This window comes from Elephas maximus, chromosome 6 (assembly GCF_024166365.1).
Source record: "Elephas maximus indicus isolate mEleMax1 chromosome 6, mEleMax1 primary haplotype, whole genome shotgun sequence".
Taxonomy (NCBI): domain Eukaryota; kingdom Metazoa; phylum Chordata; class Mammalia; order Proboscidea; family Elephantidae; genus Elephas; species Elephas maximus.
Window position 1 is genome coordinate 143,489,083 of NC_064824.1, and position 20,643 is coordinate 143,509,725.

The 20,643-nt window shown below is 56.2% G+C and overlaps 2 protein-coding genes across 5 annotated transcripts in view; one reads left to right on the top strand and one right to left on the bottom strand.

The window, feature by feature from the left end:
• The window catches only part of ATG4B (autophagy related 4B cysteine peptidase), a 29,984-nt gene extending 15,859 nt beyond the window's left edge, over nucleotides 1–14,125 (top strand). Inside the window, exons 6-14 of one of the 4 annotated variants that reach the window (XR_007518020.1) lie at nucleotides 380–452; nucleotides 1,642–1,721; nucleotides 8,087–8,280; nucleotides 9,037–9,115; nucleotides 9,443–9,588; nucleotides 10,308–10,364; nucleotides 10,720–10,813; nucleotides 11,525–12,027; nucleotides 13,331–14,125. Coding sequence is in view for 3 of the 4 variants with exons in the window: in XM_049888741.1 (XP_049744698.1) it covers nucleotides 380–452; nucleotides 1,642–1,721; nucleotides 8,087–8,280; nucleotides 9,037–9,115; nucleotides 9,443–9,816 (800 nt within the window). In the remaining variant the exon portion in view is untranslated. The other 3 variants (XM_049888742.1, XM_049888744.1, XM_049888741.1) reach the window with 3 other exon arrangements.
• A 1,386-nt stretch (nucleotides 14,126–15,511) lies between these two features.
• DTYMK (deoxythymidylate kinase) lies at nucleotides 15,512–20,468 on the bottom strand. Its single transcript, XM_049888747.1, has 5 exons — nucleotides 20,286–20,468; nucleotides 19,299–19,407; nucleotides 18,506–18,596; nucleotides 16,931–17,128; nucleotides 15,512–15,863 (listed from the first exon to the last, which is right to left on the bottom strand). Exons 1-5 carry the CDS (start codon nucleotides 20,413–20,415, stop codon nucleotides 15,753–15,755), a joined length of 639 nt encoding a protein of 212 aa, XP_049744704.1. The 5' UTR covers nucleotides 20,416–20,468; the 3' UTR covers nucleotides 15,512–15,752.
• Nucleotides 20,469–20,643: the final 175 nt, after the last annotated feature.

A 20,643-nucleotide genomic window follows, 5' to 3' on the forward strand; every position in this document is an offset into this window, starting at 1 on the left:
ACCCCATCCCCCCTCATCTGCATACAGTGCCCTCGATGGCCTCAAGAGTCCATTCTTTGCAGCCTTACCACAAGGCAATGCCCAGTGAAGCCACTGCTCTTCTTTTCAGTGGGCCTCACTCGTAAGGTCTTTGTTCTCATTTAAGGAGGGGAGTAAAAGTATGACCTGCCGAGTTGGCACACGGGAGTGGCTCCCACGCCAGGGCACTTCATTCACTCCATTCCCTCCTGCTAAGAGCTGGGAGGCCAGGCAGGCAGCACTGACCCACCTCTGTCTCCATGAGGTGGAGGCAGGGTGTTGGGGGCTGGCGGGAAGCACTGGGGGGCTGGGTGGCACCAGGGAGCCAGTGGGCAGTGCTGACCTGTCTCTGTCTCCGCAGCACAAATGGGAGTCGGCGAGGGCAAGTCTATCGGCCAGTGGTATGGCCCCAACACTGTTGCCCAGGTCCTCAAGTAGGTACCGCTGCCCACCCATGGGGGCAGGGTGTGACCCGCTGTGCCCTCCATAGGGTGGCCAGTGCTGGAGGGTAGTGGCCTCTGCCCAGAGCCTGGAGCCCCTCCTCAGATGTGGCAGTGCCTGTGGTCTGGCAGCAAGAGAGCATTTTCTCCAAAATCAGGGCCCAAATTGAGCTGCACCCACAGTGGGGCCTGTCCTGTCTGCCATGGGTCCCTCTACCACAGTCCCACCCCGAGCCGACCCCCCATGCTCAGCCAGAGTGGGGCCTGTCCTGTCTGCCATGGGTCCCTACACCCCAGGTCCCATCACTGCCTTCCACTGAGCCATCCCCCCATGCCCACCCACAGAGTGGGGCCTGTCCTGTCTGTCATGGGTCCCTCCACCATGGTCCCACCCCCTGAGCCATCCCCCGTACTCATCCACAGAGCGGGGCCTGTCCTGTCTGCCATGGGTCCCTCCGCCACGGTCCCACCCACTGAGCCGTCCCCCCATGCTCGCTCACCCACCCTCCCTGGGTGACGGTGCCTCTGCACTGTACCCCTTCCCTACTCCTCGTTCCTGTGGGCTCTAATGGTGTCAGCTCTCTGCCAGGACTTCTGCCCCAAGCTGCACTGCATCGAGTCCCCTGAGATGGCTCTCCTGAGGGTCACAGGAGCTCCTCCGTCTCTCGCCAATCTCTGTGGCTGCTTCCTGGCCTCTCCCCTCAGGGCCTCCCCTCACCATGTTCTTGGCCCTCACAGCCCCGTATACCCCTGTCTTTCCTTACAGCTGAGGGTTGATGTTGCCAAGTCTGCCTTCAGCCCCCCTTCACGCCTTGTCCAGGGCCTGTTCCTCGTCTCCCCGTGGGATGTCCCCCATGCCTACGTTCAGTGTTCTGACGCTGCACTGCCTTCCCCCAACCTGCCCCTCCTGGACGCCCCCTTCTCTCTCTCATTGCCCTGTAGACAGCCCCACACCTGCCTGCCCGCTGTCTCACAGCACCCCTGTGGGGCCCCCTGACTGCTGCCTGCCCTTCAGAGTCCTGGCCCAGCCTAAGGACGTGTCCACAGGACAGGCTGCGCCTCTCCTGGCTCTCTTCTGCCCACATGGGTGACGCCTCGTCCCACAGGCTGGCTGACTTTGCTGCCCTGTCCCAGGGTATGTCGGCTGTGGGAAGCTGATTAGTGTGTGTCTTGCTTCACACAGGAAACTTGCCGTGTTTGACACATGGAGCTCCCTGGCCGTTCACATAGCAATGGACAACACGGTGGTCATGGAGGAAATCAGTAAGTAACTTACAGGTTCCAGTTGACAGGAAAGTAGCAACTGTGAGTCACACGACTCAGGGAGAAAACTGCTAAAGTTTTCCCTGCCTGGGCCCCTCAGATGCAGTGCCATGCTCTGCGCAACTGGGGGCCAAGAGGAAGGGGCCGGGCTGGACCCTGTGGGCCTCTCAGATGCAATGCCACGTTCTGCATGGGCAGGGGGGCAAGCCAGAGGGGCTGGGGCTGGACGCGTGAGCTCCTCAGATGCACTGCCATGCCCTGCATGGCCAGGAGCTGAGCCACAGGGGCTGAGGCTGGACCCTGTGAGCCCTTCAGACATTGTGCCACGTTCTGCACAGCCAGGAGCTGAGCCATAGGAACCTGGTAACCCTTGTTCTCTCACCTTGTAGGAAACCCAGGTCTTGGAGGGAACGGAGGAAGTAGGCCTTCCGTGTCTTTATTACCAGTAATTCACAAAGGCACACAGTGTTTAGCTGCATTTGTACACGTTGCTGTTGTTGTTAGGTGCCATCCAGTTGGTTCTGACTCATAGCAATCCTTTGTATCCCGGAACGAAACACTACCCTGTCCTGCACCATCCTTACAATCGTTACTGTGCTTGAGCCCATTGTTGCAGCCACTGTGTCAATCCATCTCACTGAGGGTCTTCCTCTTTTCCGCTGACCCTATACTCTGCCAAGCATGATGTCCTTCTCCAGGGACCGATCCCACCTGATAACATGTACAAAGTATGTAAGACACAGTCTCACCATCCTTGCTTCTAAGGAGCATTCCGGTTGTACTTCTTCCAAGACAGATTTGTTCATTCTTTTGGCAGTCCCTGGTATACTCAGTATTCTTCACCAGCACCACAGTTCAAAGGCATCAGTTCCTCTTCAGTCGTCCTTATTCATTGTCCAGCTTTCACATACATATGATGCGATTGAAAACACCATGGCTTGGGTCAGGCACACCTTAGTCTTCAAGGTGACATCATTGCTTTTCAACACTTTAAAGAGGTCCTTTGCAGCAGATTTGTCCAATGCAGTGCGTCTTTTGATACCTTGACTGATGCTTCCATGGGTGATGGTTGTGGATCCAAGTAAAATGAAATCCTCGACAACTTCAATTTTCTGCATTTATCACGATGGTGCTCATTGGTCCAGTTGTGAGAATTTTTGTTTTCTTTATGTTAAGGTGTAGTCTATGTTGAAGGCTGTGGTCTTTGATCTTCATCAGTAAGTGCTTCAAGTCTTTTTCACTTTCAGCAAGCAAGGTTGTGTCATCTGCATAATGCAGGTTGTTAATGAGTCTTCCTCCAATCCTGAGGCCTTATTCTTCTTCATATAGTCCAGCTTTTCATATTATTTGTTCAGCATACAGATTAAATAGGTGTGGTGAAAGGATACACCCCTGACGCACACCTTTCCTGAATTTAAACCACTCAGTGTCCCCTTGTTCTGTCCGAACAGCTGCCTCTTGATCTATATAAAGGTTCCTCATGAGCACAATTAAGTGTTCCGGAATTCCCATTCTTTGCAGTGTTATCCATAGTTTGTTATGATCCACACAGTCGAATGCCTTTGCATAGTCAATAAAACACAGGTAAACATCCCTCTGGTATTCTCTGCTTTCAGCCAGGATCCATCTGACATCAGCAATGATATCCCTGGTTCCACGTCCTCTTCTGAATCCGGCCTGAATTTCTGGCAGTTCCCTGTCGATGTACTGCTGCAGCTGCTTTTGAATGATCTTCAGCAAAATTTTGCTTGCATGTGATATTAATACTATTGTTTGATAATTTCCACATTCGGTTGGATCACCTTTCTTGGGAATAGGCATAAATACAGATCTCTTCTAGTCAGTTGGCCAAGTAGCTGTCTTCCACATTTCTTGGCATAGACAAGTGAGCACTTCCATTTGTTGAAACATCTCGATTGATATTCCATCAATTCCTGGAACCTTGTTTTTCGCCAACGCCTTCAGAGCAGCTTGGGCTTCTTCCTCCAGTACCATCGGTTCCTGATCATATGCCACCTCTTGAAATGGTTGAACATCGACTAACTCTTTTTGGTATAATGACTCCGTGTATTCCTTCCATCTTCTTTCAATGCTTCCTGTGTCGTTTAATATTTTCCCCATAGAATCCTTCACTATTGCAACTTGAGGCTTGAATTTTTTCTTCAGTTCTTTCAGCTTGAGAAACGCTGAGCGTGTTCTTCCCTTTTGGTTTTCCATCTCCAGCTCTTTGCAAATGTCATTATAATACTTTGTCTTCTCGAGCTGCCCTTTGAAATCATCTGTTCAGCTCTTTTACTTCATCATTTCTTCCTTTTGCTTTAGCTGCTCGACATTTGAGAGCTAGTTTCAGAGTCTCCTCTGATATCCATTTTGGTCTTTTCTTTCTTTCTTGTCTTTTCAGTGACCTCTCGCTTTCTACATGTATGATGTTCTTAATTCATTCCACAACTCATCTGGTCTGCGGTCACTAGTGTTCAGTGTGTCACATCTATTCTTGAGATGGTCTCTGAGCTCAGGTGGGATATACTCATGGTCATATTTTGGCTCTCGTGGACTTGCTCTGATTTTCTTCAGTTTCAGCTTGAACTTGGATATGAGCAATTGATGGTCTCTTCCACAGTCAGCCCCTGGCCTTGTTCTGACTGATATTGAGCTTTTCCATCGTCTCTTTCCACAGATGTAGTCAATTTGATTTCTGTGTGTTCCACCTGGCAAGGTCCATGTGTATAGTCGCCATTTATGTTGGTGAAAAAGGCATTTGCGATGAAGAAGTCGTTGGTCTTGCAAAGTTCTATCATTCGATCTCTGGCATTGTTTCTGTTATCAAGGCCATGTTTTCCAACTACTGATCCTTTTTCTTTGTTTCCAACTTTTGCATTCCAATCGCCAATAATTATCAATGCATCTTGATTGCATGTTCGATCAATTTCAGACTGCAGCAGCTGATAAAAATCTTCAATGTCTTCATCTTTGGCCTTAGTGGTTGGTACATAAATTTGAATAATAGTAGTATTAACCGGTTGTCCTTGTAGACCAGAAAAACCAAACCCAGTGCCGTCGAGTCGATTCCGACTCATAGTGACCCTATAGGACAGGGGAGAACTGCCCCATAGAGTTTCCAAGAAGCACGTGGCGGATTCGAACTGCCGACCCTTTGGGTAGGAGCTGTAGCACTTAGCCATTAAGCCACCAGGGTTTCCCTTCCTTGTAGGCATATGGATATCATCCTATCACTGACAGCGTTGTACTTCAGGATAGATCTTGAAATGTTCTTTTTGATGATGAATGGAACACCATTCCTCTTCAAGTCATCATTCCTGGCGTAGTAGACTGACTATGTGTTTGTCCGTTTCAAAATGGCCAATACCTGTCCATTTGAGCTCACTAATGCCTAGGATATCGATGTTTGTGCATTCCATTTCATTTTTGATGATTTCCAATTTTCCTAGATTCTTACTTCGTACGTTATAGGCTCTGATTATTAATGGATGCTTACAGCTGTTTTTTCTCATTTTGAGTTGTGCCACATCAGCACGAAGGTCCCGAAAGCTTTACTCCACCCATGTTATTACAGTCGCCTCCACTTTGAGGAGGCAGCTCTTTCCTAGTCATCTTTTGAGTGCCTTCGAACCTGGGGGCTCATCTTCCAGCACTGTATCAGACAGTGTTCTGCTGCTATTCGTAAGGTTTTCACTGGCTAATTGTTTTCAGAAGTAGACTGCCGGGTCTTTCTTCCTAGTCTCTCTTAGTCTGGGAGCTCAGCTGAATCCTGTCCTCCATGGGTGACCCCACTGGTATCTGAATACCGGTGGCATAGCTTCCAGCATCACAGCAACACCCAAACCCCAAGAGTACAACAGACCGACAGACACGTGGGGGATTTGTACAGGTATTCCAGTGAAATTCCTTTATGGATGTTGTTATTGTTAGTTGCCGTCAAGTCAGCTGTAGCTCATGGCAATCCCTTGACCTTAGTGACACACAGAAACGCGAGGACAGCTCATTACCTGCACTGTCCCAAGGAGAAGCACAGGATGAAAAAAGAGCATAGCTCTGTCCATCTTTCTGGAAGGATCCACTAGAAACCTGGAGTCCAGGCATGCCAGAGTTTTCCCAAGCTAATCTCCGAAGTCTAGGGGAAAAATGGCTGTGAGTAGCAGATGACCTCTGTGGTGTGGGTTCTGAGTTAGGAATAGCATCTTTTGTGCTACCAAACCGACAAGCTCTACTGAACCATGTTTTCCACCAGCCACACCTGACCCGAGGCGGGCCCAGTCTGCTTCATCTCCAGCTTTGCATGAGCCCTACATGTGAACATGGCCTCAAATACACTTTCACTTGAGAAAGAGCCCTTTAAAGCCGTCGTCTTGTGTTGCACAAATGTCCGGTTTAAAGTGACCTCGCAGAAGGCTAGGGCATGCGCCGCTCAGTCGTATGGAAGTCTAGGGTGTGTGCTGCGTGGTTGACGTGTGAGGACCTGACTGCTGTCCTGTCGTGTTGGGTGAAGTGTCAACATGTGGGCGTCCCTGTCAGATAACTGGGACCCGTGAGTCCCTTTTTCTTGTCCCTGTGGACATCCTGGGGGGCTTACGTTGTCGACATAGGACCGGGGGAAGCAGGTACATGGCGTCATATTGAACGAGTAGTCGGTTCCATCCTCTCGAGGCTCTCCACAGCTTCCTGCCCCTTACCAGGCACTGCTCTTTTTCTCCTCCCTGCTCTTTGTCTTCAGAACATGTTGCGAGGTTGTGCCGTCAGAGCCATGCGCTCCAGAGTGCCGCTTCTGCAGTAGGGTCTGCGAGGTGGTGCCGACACTGGAGTGCTGGCTTCATCGGTTTCTGTCTGTACTCAGCCCGAGGGGTTTCCAGCACTGCTGAGTCACGTGTTAGGAGCAACCGGGCTCCGCTCTAGTTTTCACAGTGATTCCTGAGAAAAGATAACTTGCTGATCTGATGGTGTCGCGGGGGTTCCATGGATGTGACTGCCCAGCCGGGCACCATGTGTGTGTGCAGCGTGTTGTCAGTATCACCTCGCAGAGCTGGAAGTAGACACGCGTCTTGAGAGAGAGCTCTTGGGAGAGGAGGGGTCACAGAGATCCTCACAGACAGCAGGGGACAGAGTGTCCCGAGGCAGCAGGTACAACTCAGGTGGAAAGGCTGCACCAGAAACGGGCTGCAGCACACCTGGGTGACTGGGGAGGCCACCTCTAAATACTGCAAGTTGTACCTGGTCCACGACCACGTGGGACCCTGCAGGGACACCAGGGAGAGCTGTAGGTTTTGAAAGGTGGATGTTTGGAAAGTCGAAGACCTAATCTTGATGGAAACTTGAGGATGGGTAGGCCCCCGGCACAGCAGATGTGTCAGGCCCGGTGCCAGAATACAGAGGTCCATCTGCTGGCATCCCCACTGACCGAGACACACTGTTAACCATCACGTGATGCAGTCACTGACCGACCGAGACGCACTGTTACCCGTCACGTAATGCAGTCACCAACCGACCGAGACACACTGTTACCCGTCACGTGATGCAGTTACTGACCGACCGAGACGCACTGTTACCCGTCACTTGATGCAGTCACCAACCGACCGAGACACACTGTTACCCGTCACGTGATGCAGTCACCAACCGACCGAGACACACTGTTACCCGTCACGTAATGCAGTCACAAACCGACCGAGACACACTGTTACCCGTCACGTGACGCAGTCACCGACCGACCGAGACGCGCTGTTACCCGTCACGTGATGCAGTCACTGACCGACCGAGACGCAGTTACCTGTCACGTGATGCAGTCACTGACTGACCGACTGAGACACACTGTTACTTGTCACATAATGCAGTCACCGACCGACCGAGACGCACAGTTACCCCGTCACATGATGCAGTCACTCACCGAGTGACCAAGACACACTTACCTGTCACGTGATGCAGTCACTGAAGTACCATCCAGGCGTTCAGATCGGAGACATACGTGGTCTGAAAGTGAAAAGGAAAAAGCCAAAGTGTTCTTTGAAGCTCCTTGCAGAGGATGGGCCATGGGGACCCGGGGCCTGGGCGCCTGTTTCTGGCTGGGCTGGTGGGCCCTTGTTTCCTCATTCTTCTCGAAAGGGCATGTTTTCTTGCACTGTTCCGTGTTTGCCTTTCATATCACAATAAAAAGGTAAAGCTGAACGTGCGTAGATGTCCGCGTTCCTCTCTGGGTGTTAGAATTATGGGAAATTCCACATGCTGTTCCGTGTCTCGCAGTGTGACTTGTACTCTAAGCACTTGACCTCTCACCCCCTCATACCGCGAGAGAAAGTGTGCTGCTTTCTCTGAGAGGATGTCAGCCCCTCTGGCCTGTGGACGTGTCTCCCCTCCAGGAAGGCTATGCAAGAGCAGCACCCCATGCGCAGGAGCCGCGGCCTGCCCCGCCGACCCCAGCCAGCACTGCAACGGGCTCCCTGCTGGTGCTGAGGCTGCCGGCCGGCCGTCGACATGGAGGCCCCTGGTGCTGCTCATCCCGCTGCGCCTCGGGCTCACTGACATCAACGAAGCCTATGTGGAGACGCTCAAGGTGAGTGCCATCCACACTGCGGGGGGTGGGGCAGGGGGGACTCCAGAGAGAACAGAGAGCTCAGGCCAGCCAGGTGGAGGGGTGCGCCCTCCTCGTGGGCTTCTCTTGTGGTGACTTGGCCTCGCTGCTGGACACTGACAGTGAGCGTGGCCATCACTCCCCCACTGTAAAGGGGTGCTGGGCCTGCACCTGGTCCCGCTGAGGGGAAGACATTCCTCCCATGGCCTCGTGTGCCCAGTCCCCATCTCCATGGCTCCCACCAAGGGGCAGGCCTCTCTGCAGGGCTCTGAAGCCGAGGCCACCTCTGTCATCTGACACGTTTCAGACCGAGGTGTCACATATGAGCACGTGTAACTGAGAGGTGGCGTTTTTCTTCTAAGATCTTTTAATTGTCACCGTTGTGTCCCCCCACACTCTGACTGCTCCCACTGGTCTCCCAGCCTCAGTCCTGGGCGTCACAGCCGGCCTTTCTCGATTGCCCTGCCTGGGCCTCCCTGTACATTCCCGGCTCCATGGCACCCACTTGCCCCTGCTACCCCCACTGGACCACCCCAGCAGCCAGCCCAACTCTCAGGTTCCTGGGCTCGCATGTCCTCCCGTCCTGACCCTGAGCTCTTGGTGACCCTGTCATCTCACTGTCCCCCTCCCACATCCCCCAGTCAGGGATCAGGATGCCTGGGAGTGGGTGGACAGGCCCTCTCACGCCGCCATGCCTGTCCCACCAGGCTGAGCGCAGGGTTCTCCGTGTCCCCGCAGCACTGCTTCCGGATGCCCCAGTCTCTGGGCGTGATTGGAGGGAAGCCCAACAGCGCCCACTACTTCATTGGCTACGTCGGTGAGTGGCAGCCGCATGGGTGAGCGGCGGCTGCGTGGGTGAGTGGTGGCTGCTGCATGAGTGGTGGCAGCATGCAAGGCTTACCGTGGCACCAGAGCAGACCAAGACCGAGGGGGATGTCCCCAGAGGTCCCCACGGAGCCCCTCACCCATGGGGTTCTGCTTTGCTCAGGGCTTCAAAACGGACAAGAAGCTTGCTCTCCGGAATGCCCCCTCCCAGGGCGGCCACACTGGCCTGGCAGGTGCTCTCCTTCCCCACTGGGCCCTTGCCCCCCAGCCCACCCACTGGGGTGCTCTCACAGGTGGGCCTGACCCCCACTCTCTGCAGGCGAAGAACTGATCTATCTGGACCCACACACGACGCAGCCTGCAGTGGAGCTCGCAGGTGGCTTTAGCATCCCCGACGAGACCTTCCATTGCCAGCACCCGCCCTGCCGCATGAACATCGCCGAGCTGGACCCGTCCATCGCCGTGGTAGGCCAGCAGGCCATGCCAGCCCAGACTCACGCCCTAAAGCCCCAGTCCTGCCCAACCTGCCCTCGCACCCCCACGGCGCCAGCCCTGCCCACTCCCCCTTTGTACCCCCACAGCACCAGCCCCGCCCAGCCCTCACACCCCCACAGCACCAGCCCTGACCATGTCCCAGCCCAGCCCCGCCTAGCTCTCGGCTGCCCTGCATCTCACAATGCACTTGATGGGTGAGGAGGCCAGTCAGGCTGCGATGCCGTGGCACTGGGGAGTGGCTGAGGAAGCCACGGACCCCTATGAGCCGTTCCCCAGGGATTCCTGGCAGTGCAGGGCTTGCCCCATGCCAGTGAGTCTCTTGTGAGGCTGACTCTTCAGGACGGCTGATCTACTGTCTGCAGGGCCATCTAGGCAACTTTGCCACTAACTTGGGGGACCCAAGCCTCGGGACCCCACAGCCTCGAGAGCTGCAGGCAACAGGGGAGCCTCCTCTGCTTGTGCTTTGAGGGCTCCCAGGGGTGCAATGACAGGGAGATGGGAGGAGGCGCTCGCCCCTCTGCCAGAGAAGTGGGAGCGTCCTAGGTGTGCTGGCCACAGCAACCACCTCGGATACACCTGCCAAGGTCTCTGGGCCTGTGGGCACTGCTGGGGACTTGGCGGTATCAGCTCACAGACGTTCCCCCAGGGTGAGCTTAGTTTGTGCTTACGCTGGTTCCCACTCACTTTAGGGGTTTTTCTGCAAGACCGAGGAAGATTTTAACGACTGGTGCCAGCAAGTCAAAAAGGTTTGGGGCCGTCCTTTGTGCAGGCAGGGGAGGCGGGGAGAAGGCAGTATAGTCTGGTCCCCTTCCACGGTGCCACAGAGAGGGGTCTGGTCCCCGTCGACGGTGCCACGGGTGGGGGGGGTCTGGTCCCTGTCCACTGTGCCACTGGGGGGGGTTCTGTTTCCCATCCATGGTGGCACCGAGGGGCTCTGGTCTGTCTCGTGGTGGCACTGAGATGGTGGTGCTGACCGTGGTGGCCTGGTGTGAGCCTGCCACCCCATGCTAGTCGTTTTCTCTGTCCCTTGGGCAGCTTGGCCCCAGGGGTTCTGAGGCTGTAGTAGGAGCAGAGCTGCTCTGACGGCCTTTTCTCCAACAGCTGTCACTGCTCTCAGGCGCCCTGCCCATGTTTGAGCTGGTAGAGCAGCAGCCCTCGCACCTGGCCTGCCCTGATGTCCTGAACCTCTCTCTAGGTGAGTGACTGCGCAGCAGGCCGGGTCTCCACGCGCACTGTCTTCTTCTTTGTGTCTTCCACGTCCTGAGGAGTAGCGCCTCTCCTGGGTCCTGCTCCCCTTCTCTCCTTTATGGTTTACATGAGCCGTGGAGGAGCCACCCATGGTGGGCTCTGGTGAGGTCAGAACCCGGCCCTGCTATTCATCTGTCCCCACCGGCCCTGTGGAGCTGGGGGTGCCGGGCAGTCCTGTGGGTGTCCTCTGTGTGCACAGTGGCTTCCGTGGCCCGCTGCAGGCATGGTGTGAGCTCTGGGCTTTCCTCCCCGTCGGAAGGAGTAGGGCAAGGCCGTGCACGCAGTCATGGTGGGCAGGCTGCTGGCTCAGCCTCATGTGAGCTCCCGCTCATGGATGCACAGACCACCAAGGAGGCAGGGGTGCTGGCCCCCTGCCTGGCATCACCCAGCATGCTCCCCTCCTCTCTCGCCACGTCCAGTTGTCTCATCTTTCGTCACACGGCCATGGATCTTCTGCTTTGTCTCCCTGTCCATCCGCCACCCAGCACCCCTCCTGCCCATCCTCATGGCCGCCCAGGTTGCAGCTGGGGGACCAGGCCCTCTCCGTGTGCTGGGTTTTAGATCAGACCAGCAGAGCTGACCACTCCTGACAGCTGTCAGCCTTGCGTGCTGAGCCCACAGGAGAACCGCCTGCTGAGCTGTTTCCTGTCTCTCCCAGATTCTTCTGACGTCGAGCGACTGGAAAGGTTCTTTGACTCAGAAGACGAAGACTTTGAAATCTTGTCCCTTTGAGGACCCAGGGTTGGGGACGGTCTCTGCTGGCCCTCAGACACCTGGCAGCCACATTTCATCCATCCCAGCCTGCCCACCTGCTGAGGGCGTGAGCCGGGCCACCCCCCAGAGATGCTCATGCTGCGTGGCCAGGACCGTGTGGCCAGGGCCTCGGAGCTCAGAGTCAGAGCTGCTCAGCCAGAACCTTCGCAGGCCAGCCCCAGGCTGCCGTGCAGCCTCCTGCAGCCCAGCAGCGGCAGAGCAGGTCTTCACGCTTCTGGAAGCTTCTCCTGACACTGCCAGCCCTGCATTCTTGCACCGGCTTTCTTCCGCTTCCTCCTGGCAATTCGTTCTGTGGCTCGTTCTGGAATTAAAGTCCCGTTTGAAGTTAGTCCACAAGGACACGGATTTGTGTTGGGCATGTCCCAAGCCAGCGTCCTGGACCTGCAGGTAGGCATGGGTGGCTCAGCCATCAAAGCTGCTCGAACCCGCCCTGGTGTGGTCACTAAGGGCTACCTCAGCAAAGTGAAGGCATCAGCAAGGTTTCTCCTTGTTTGGGGGAGAAAATAGCAAGTGGAGGGCATGGTGGCAAACCTGAACGTGTAAACCTGTGTCTCACATATGGGACCAAGCACAGAGGACATCTGAGGGCAGGGCAGCTGGTGGGCCAGGCGGCGGGGCCACAGGCAAGGAGCTCCTGGACGGTGGTGCCTGGAGCAGGCAGGGAGGGGCCAGCAAGACCCCTGGCCCCATGGGCAGCCACCACCTGCAGATCCCCCCCACCTTGTCCTCCACATCACTCTCCCAGGTTGCTGCAGGCTCAGGTGGTTTGGGGCCAAGGGTTAAAATCACTCCAGCTTTAGGGTGCAGGCCGACAGATGGAGGCATCCACCCCACTCAGGCCTCTCTCTGCGCTGACTCACTCCATAGGCAGCCTTCACCCCACCCCCACCCTGGTCCTGTCCCCCCAGGGAGTGTAATAGGGGTGGGGCCTGTGCTTCCTGACAGCTGGGCTGGTGGGTGGGTCTCCCCCTAGAGGAGCTCTGTTTATAGCCCTTTTCCTGCAGAGCCAGCTCCCCCACGTCTGTTGCTGCTGCATCTGCTGCTCTTGAGGGGCTGGAGGGTTGGGGGATGCCTCCTGCTCCCCACGTCCACCCTCCCTTCCCCACCCTTGGTCACTGACAGGCTGGGTGGGGAAGGGGGGCAGCAAGGATGACTTCCATTCCTTCACTGCTCCGCATGTTCGGTATCAAGAGGGCCACTGACGACTCACAGCAGGGGGGCTGGGGGCCCTGACATCAAGGGGAGCCGGGTGCGGGGGGCCCCTGACAGCAAGGGGAGCCAAGTCATCTGGGGATTTTTTTTTTTTTTTAATGAACTGGCTTACCGAGGAGGGTGTTGTCCGTTCTTAGTAGTATAGTTTGCAATTCTTAACGGCAAATAACAGTTTCAGTAGAAAACAGTTTGTGTGTCTTTGTGTTTTTTCTGGTACTATGTAGTTAGATGTGATTTCTAAGTAAAAATGAGACATTTCATAAGCTTAACGATGGCTTGTAAAAGGTTCTCAGGACAGGAGCTGGGGGTGACGTGTCTGTGTGTGTGTGCAGACATGTAGGACACGTATGACTGGCGTGTGCGTGGAAGGGCACAGCTGCAGAACTGTCTCCCAGCTGGGCAGGCTGCCTTGCCCTGATCTCTGCAAGCCTGTGACTGGGCCCTTGTTCACTCCTGCCGGTCCCATCCTGCAAGGCAGGCCTAGCCCGCAGCGTCCGCTCTGCTGGACTTTCAAGAGCAAACCTCTCCAGGCGTCCGGCCGTGCGACAGCGCTGGATGCTCCACGTGAGAGCACCACGTCCCTGCAGAGGTCCAGGGGGCACCCCTTTCCCCTCCCTGCAGTGTGGCAGGACAGCCTAGCCCCACGGAGCCCTGGCGAGACAGACAAGGAGGCCTTGTTCACACAGTGACCGGGTTGCAGGGACGCCTAGCCTGCTGGGGGCCCGTGTCATCCCCCCTCCCCCATATAAGTAGACATACAGTGACCTGAGACAATGGAAGAGGGGCCGGGCCCCTGCCGGTTGCAGCCTCTGGAGCAGGCCCGTGAACGTCCCCCTGGCTGCCAGAACAAGTGACCACCGACGGGGCGGCTCACCACGTGCCTTGTTTTCATGGGTCTGGGACCTGATGCAGTCAGAGTCTGGGGCTCCTGGGAGAGTTGTCACCCCCTTTCCAGCCTCCAGAGCCCACCTCCTCCCACCTACATCTATACTCACCCCCCCTCCTACTCTCAGGTCTCCATCTACAAGAATCCACACTGCGGAGTCGCTCTACCATGGGAGGGGCATTTCACAGGACAGGCATGGAGATGCCACATCAGGGGGCAGAGCGGGGGGCCAGTGGGTGCCGCGTGGGACGTGGCCTCCTAATGCCTGGGGGCGTGGCCTCCTAATGGTCTGTATTCTGGGGCGTGTTCTGCTGCCGGCCTGGGGGTGTGGTCTCAAGCAAGGCTGTCCTGTGCCCCCTTGGTTGTATTTATTGAATAAAATTCTTACCCAGTTCATTTTCCGATAAGCCAAACAAACCTTTGTCTACCCCCACCGCCCCTGGTGTGGGAAGGGGCTACGCTGGTCCTGCCGCCTAGGGCACCACTCCACAGCCACCTCCCCTCTGTGGCCCTCCCCACCTTGGCTTCATCCTTCCCTAAGCCTTCTTTCTGGCCTCAGTCCTGACCCCAGGGCAGCCGCTCCCCTGGCTTTGCTGGGGATTGAGGCAGTCAGGTGACCTTTCCTGGACCAGCTCCCAGCGAGGCTCTCCACCTCTGAGCAGAAGCCTGGCACTCTCTGCTGGCCATATTCCCCACCGTGCCCTGCAGGGCTCCTGGGTCCCCTCAGCCTGTAGGATCCTTCCAGAAGCCTCAGCCTCACCCCAGACCACTGTTGTCCTGTCCAGAACCTGTCATCTTGTCCATTGGCAAGATGACTCAAGTGTGCTCTAGTGCCTATGGCCCTCGAGGTTGTATGGGGTCCCCAGGGACCAGAGCTTCCCCAACCAGGAGGCGCAAGATTACAGTTGAAATGACAGTGAACAGGAATAGGACACAGCAGCAAAGAACGTTACAGAAACAAGCTCTGCAAACCAAACACACAAACTCCAAGACAAGTAGATGGGACGTCGCTGTGTCACACCACCCACAGGGGCGATGGTGAGTCAGCTTCAACAGCTCATTAAAGGGCCTGCATGAGGGCAACTCTCAAGTCCGTGCAAGCAGTAGGGTGTTGGGCAGTCACCTGGCCGCACAAGCAGACAGGTGGATGCCAAGGCCACCTTGTACCCACACCTCCCTTGGACTTGAGCAGGGTGGCCACCGTGCAGCCTTGGCTGTCCTCACCCAAGGTGGCCCCCGGTGGTTTCCTCTCAGCAGGGTGCAGCCTGAGGGCTGAGGGCCCACCTCTGCCTGTGCACAGAGTGGCCACACTGAGGCCCCGCCAAAGCCACAGTCACAACAGGCCTGTGGCCAGCTGCAGCTCAGGTTTACCCAAACATCAAGCATATTGTTCCGCCTGGATTCCCATATCCTGGCCACAGAAAGCAGGGCACCGAAGTCCCCACGCCTCCCTCCAACCCACACTCTCCCTAGCCCAGAAGCCTCTGTAGGAGGGTCTCCTGGAAGTGCCTGTGTTGTCCAGCTGACAGCAACCTCACAAGGCATGAGCAGTGATGCTCCCAGCAGTCAGGGCTGTAAGGAGAATAACTGCCATTTACAACATGGCGCCCAGGGCGCAGCTGGGACGCACCAAACCCAGGGCAGAGTCACGGGACAAAGATGGGCGGGAAGCAGCCTGCCTCGCTGCCCGCTTGGCCCAGGGAACATGACTGACAGATCCCTCAGAGCCAGCTGAGCGCCGCTGCATGTGACCATGGTGAAACGCTTCCAGGTAGTTATTGCTGAACACCAATAAAAAGTTTATTAATATTCTCAGAAAAAGGGGGCAGAGGAAACAGGGGCGGACACTGAAGGACAGGTGCCCCAGCCACACCCATGCTTTCGTCCTGCTGCAGGTCCCCCATGTCCCTTGGCCTCGCAGCCCAGCTCACGATACATTGCCCACGTGTCCCCTCTGCGTGCACACGCTCGTGAGCAAACCTGGTGTTACGGCAGAATGGCGGGGCTCAGGCACCTATGTCCATAGCTGGCCCAGTGGCGTTTGTGCGGCAGCCCGAATGGCGTCCTCAGACAGGGCGCGTACCTCCTTGTGCACGTCTTCCACGCTCCTGGAGGCATCGATCGTCTGCGCCCACAGGCATACAGGAGAGGGCTGTTAGCAGTTAGAGCAGAGGTCCCGCCAGACCCCCACGGTACAATGTGCCCCAGTGTGACCCCCATCACACCCCCCGGAAACCATGTGCTCCAGTGTGACCCCCATTAGATCCCCAAGTACACAAGGCACCCCAGTGTGACCCCCATTAGATCCCCAGGTACACATGGCACCCCAGTGTAACCCCATCAGACCCCCAGGGCACAATGTGCCCCTGTGTGACCCCTATTATATCCCCAGGTACACAAGGCACCCCAGTGTGACCCCATCAGACCCCCAGGGCACAACACGCCCCAGTGTGACCCCCACCACAAGCTGCATTAGAGCTTGGTGACCCATTTATAAACAGGCGGGCTGCCCGGTCCACACCCTGACACTGCACACCCCCACTGTGCCTCAAGACCAATACAATCTAGGGTGTGGAGGCTCCCACGACACTGCCTAGAGGAACCAAGCAACCCTGGGGCTGGACCTTCAGCTCTCGAGCCACAGATGCTGCACCGGCGGGTGGCCGAGCTCTGGTGTGAGCGCACACTGCAGGCCTGTGGCCTCAGTGGGCAGAGCCCTTGCTCAGGCAAGGCCTGATGTCCTTCCAGGCCCCTGGGGCAGCGAGGTCTGGGAAAGCTCCCCAGGGAGCCCTAGCGCACTCAGAAGGTGGTGGCCATTTCACGAAATATGACTATGGAGAAAGGATGATTTATGACCCGTGTTGCCCAAGCCACCCAGCCAAAGTGGTCTCGGACGGCTCACCTGGGGCAGTGCTCAGCTGGCTTACGGGCCGAACACGAGCGACCCCAAGGAAAAGGGGGTCACCAACAGGCAAAACTTCAGATGTGCACCTGCCAATCCAGCAGTTCCGTGGTGGAACACACCCACAGGCAGAAACGAATGCCCAGAGAGCGTCCCCCTTGGTGCCAGAGGCAATCCAGATGGCGGACGCTGGCAGGGCAGGGACAGCCACCTTGGAGAGGGGCCCAGCGACATGTGCTCGCTCCCCCTATGAGCCATGCTGCCGCTGCCTGCCCAGACAGGAGCCTCACCTTGCAGTCCAGGCTCGGATCCTGCATGAGCTGCTGGAAGCAATGCAGGGCCCGCTCCTGGAAGGCACGGTCCTCGTAGCGCTCCTGGCCAAACCCACCACGCCGGGCCGCATCTGCCAACTGCAGTTGCAGGAACAGGACCAAGTCGGGCCTGGGGAGGCCCACGTCTGGCTGCTTGCACCAGTCTACAGAGAAGTTCTGTGAACGGAGAAGACAGATAAAGCCGAAATGACGGGGTGGATTTTTTTATTTAAAAGTCACAAAAGGGGGCTGAGCTAGCACTTGGCGGGGTACAAAAGTGTTGAATCCAAACGCAGCAAGAGCGTTTTGTCATTTTAATGGAAATCTAAAATGTTTGCTCTCTCCCATGTCAACTTCTTTTAACTTTTGAATACATCCAATGACATACAAAAAAAGTAGACAAACCCATGGCCCAGTCCCTCATCCCCACAGCCCTGGCCCTCAGGTGGACATTCTGAGGCAGCCACAGACCCTCCACCAGCCCCAGACACCATCCATGGCACAGACCCTGAGGCCCAGCAGTGGCCCTCCGCCCACGTGGCCTCCTCAGGTGCCGGCCTTTCTGACGGGCCTCCACCCACGTGGCCTCCTCAGGTGCCGGCCTTTCTGACGGGCCTCCGCCCATGTGGCCTCCTCAGGTGCCGGCCTTTCTGACGGGCCTCCGCCCATGTGGCCTCCTCAGGTGCCGGCCTCTCTGACGGGCCGTGGGTCTGTCCACTATGCCGAACGGGCAGTGGCCAACAGCGCTCAGGACACGAGTGACCCAGCCTGTGGTTTCTCAGCCATGTGTCCTGCCCTCCTAGTTAGAGATGGAACCTGAGCAACCGGATGCTTGGTGCAGAGTGTCCCTCGAAGGAGGATTCCAGCTACATGACAAGGCAAGGACGGAACTGGGAGCATCGCTGTGCCCTACTGAACTTCTGGGCCCAGCAGCCACCACCTATGTGGTGACACAAATGAGACGGCTGGCATCAGGTGCCTCCTCGCAAGAGAGCCCGATACCCGTCAAAGGTGCAGGAGACGCAAGAGAATTTAAATACTAGGGTAAAAAAAGCGAGGAACATATTTGTTAGAAGAGAGTTAGGTGCACTTCAAACGTATAGGCTGTTATTGGATTCCACTACAGGCTTCCCGTTTTCTGATAAAAGTGGACAAAGGGGCCATGCCTGGTCCTGCCACTATTCCTATACCAAGCCAAGCAGTCAGGAAAGCAAGACTCAAGTGTCCCAATGCCCAGCCTCAGGCCTGGAAGCGAAGGCTGGGCAAAAATGCTGCCAATGGACAGTCCTCGGGCAGCGGGACATAAGGGCCATCGCCAAGTGCAGTCACATGTGAAGAGCACCTGTAGCTCTATGAGTGTGAGCACTGCCTGCCAGTAAATAAGAACTAACTAAACAGCACAGAGCCACGAGACTCCTACGGCAGCAATGGGAACTCGTGTCTGACCAGGTGCTCCAGGTGGAAGGGGTATCATGTCCCCCAGAGGGGGATGCATGGCTAAGAAACCACAGGCTGGCTCTCTCAACTCTACTTGGAGGGAGCTGCTCCACTCACCTCTTTGGCTGCTGTAAAGGCAACACCAGAAAAGGCGTACCGGTCCACAATGAGGGTGACACCTTGGTCCAACTTGTTTCTAATTAAAGGCCTGAAAAATACCAATGCGTCAGTCGTGGTCACGGCTCCCTACCCCCAGCAGCATGCTTAAACAAACTGACAGGACACAGGGAGAGAATTCTGAGGCAGGCCTGTGCAGCCCTCTGTAAACTCCCGCAAGGTGCCAACTGTTAGAAGACACTGCACAGGCACTCCCGGCAAAGCCCAACGTGAAACAGACGATCACACTGAACAGACTCACAGCTTGGCTGATGAAAATGGGCACCCAAGAAGCTCGGGGAGGGGGGCCCAGGACACCTTCCAGCTGTTGGGGATGGGGCAGAGGTCCTGCACTGACCCTCAAAGGGCAGTGGGGGGCGGGGGGCGGGAGTGCCGGGAGACAGTGCGATAAGGCCCTTGCCTAGGCTGATGGACAATGAGGAAACCAGGGCAGAAGGGGTGAAGACACAGTGGAGGGCAGCAAGAACGGCAGACAGTGCAGTGAGGCCCATAAGCCTGCAGTGACAGACACCGAGGAACCAGATGACACTGGTCTGACACCCATCCCCAAGGCCACCAGAATCTTAGAAAACACGCAGATGGCGGAGTTTGGTACTAGCGAGAAACAATACTTAAGCAAAAATAAGCAAAGTCCAGTCCTACTGTGGAAATTTTTCCAAGGACCCACAAATTCCAGGGACATCTGCTGAGCACTGGGGAGGATGAAGGATGGGGGCATGGGGGCAGTGTTTACACTTGTTCCCAGCGATTTGCGGAGAAGAGCAGGTGCACAGAGTGATCTTCCACTTCGTTTTTCTTCTCCAAGTAGGAATTCAACAGTTTGCCAATTTCGGTAGATCTTTCTAGAAAAAAAAGGGAAAAACATACACAAATAAAAGTGAGGCCACACTTCCCATCTACATTAGAAGATTGTTTGAGCTAACCCCCCATCCGGATTCAAGTCAGCTTTGAGATCTACTTTACTACAGCTCTAGCCGAGTTAGGACCTTTCCCTGAGGCCAAAGGAGTTTTTCTGGGTGACAGTGAGCTTTATGCAGAGACATCAGACAGGAAGTGCTTTAGAAAACGGGAGTCCAATTAAATAGTGACTTTACAGAGGGAGAATTCCTAAGATTTGCGGACTGGCTGGCTTGAGACAGAACCAATGAGCATTCACGGAAGCATTGTTTCTATTTCCCTAACCTCCGGTAACACCCAATTATCTGAATACTAATTCTACTTTCATATACATTTCCGAGATCAATATTTTACTCTTAAAATAAAAAACTTGCCATAAACCCCCGAGAGATTAAAGATTTATCCAAAAAAGTAAGAAGCGTGGATTACATAAAGACAGGAATAAAGTCCTGGGGATTTGACAGGCATCATCTCCACGATAAAAACGGTGTATACTTAAGTCCAAATTCATCAACTCTACTCTTAGAAAATGTGCAGTTTACTGTATATCAACGTAACTCAGTAAAGCCACACGGAAGTCAAAAACAAAGCAGAAAAGCACCGAAGAAAGGTGGGCGCTGCGCCATCAGGACAACGACTACGACACCCCAGCGCAGGCGGCAGCCTCGGCCGCAGCGACCCCCTCGCGAACGCAGCCCCACAACACAAGCGCCCGACGCAGAACCCCAGGGTCGCGGGGCCCCTGTGCTCGCGGCCCCCGCGGGCTGTCCTGGCCCCACCCGACGCCGTTCGCGGGAGGACGAGGGTTCGAGACTGCACCCACCCGGGAAGCGGAGCAGCTCGGCGCGGTGCCCGGCGGCGCACAGGGCGGCCACCAGTCTGCGGCTTTGCGTGCTCTTGCCGGCGCGGTCCACGCCCTCCAGCACGATCAGCGCCCCGCGCCGGCCCGCCATCGCGCCTTCCCGCCACTGCGCACCCCGCGTCCCCTCTCTTACGTCTCCGCCGCGCGGAGGCCCCATTGGCCGACATCAGGGACGCCGGCGGGAGAGGCGTGAGCTGGGATTGGCTCGCATCACAGGCGAGGGCTGGGATTGGCTCGCGTTGGCCGGATGGGCGGGGTCGGAGGTCGTGGCCCTTGCTGGCCCCCGTCGTCAAGCAGCGGAGGGGGTTGGCCGCGGGGG

What these genes read in the sequence shown, in the direction of transcription:
- DTYMK (XM_049888747.1), bottom strand. Translation starts at nt 20,415, where the DNA reads ATGGCGGGCCGGCGCGGGGCGCTGATCGTGCTGGAGGGCGTGGACCGC. An exon ending in GCAAATCGCTGGGAACAAGT is followed by an intron (nt 18,597 to 19,298) that starts GTAAACACTGCC and finishes GGTATTTTTCAG; the next exon opens with GCCTTTAATTAGAAACAAGT. An exon ending in CCTTTACAGCAGCCAAAGAG is followed by an intron (nt 17,129 to 18,505) that starts GTGAGTGGAGCA and finishes CTCCGTTCACAG; the next exon opens with AACTTCTCTGTAGACTGGTG.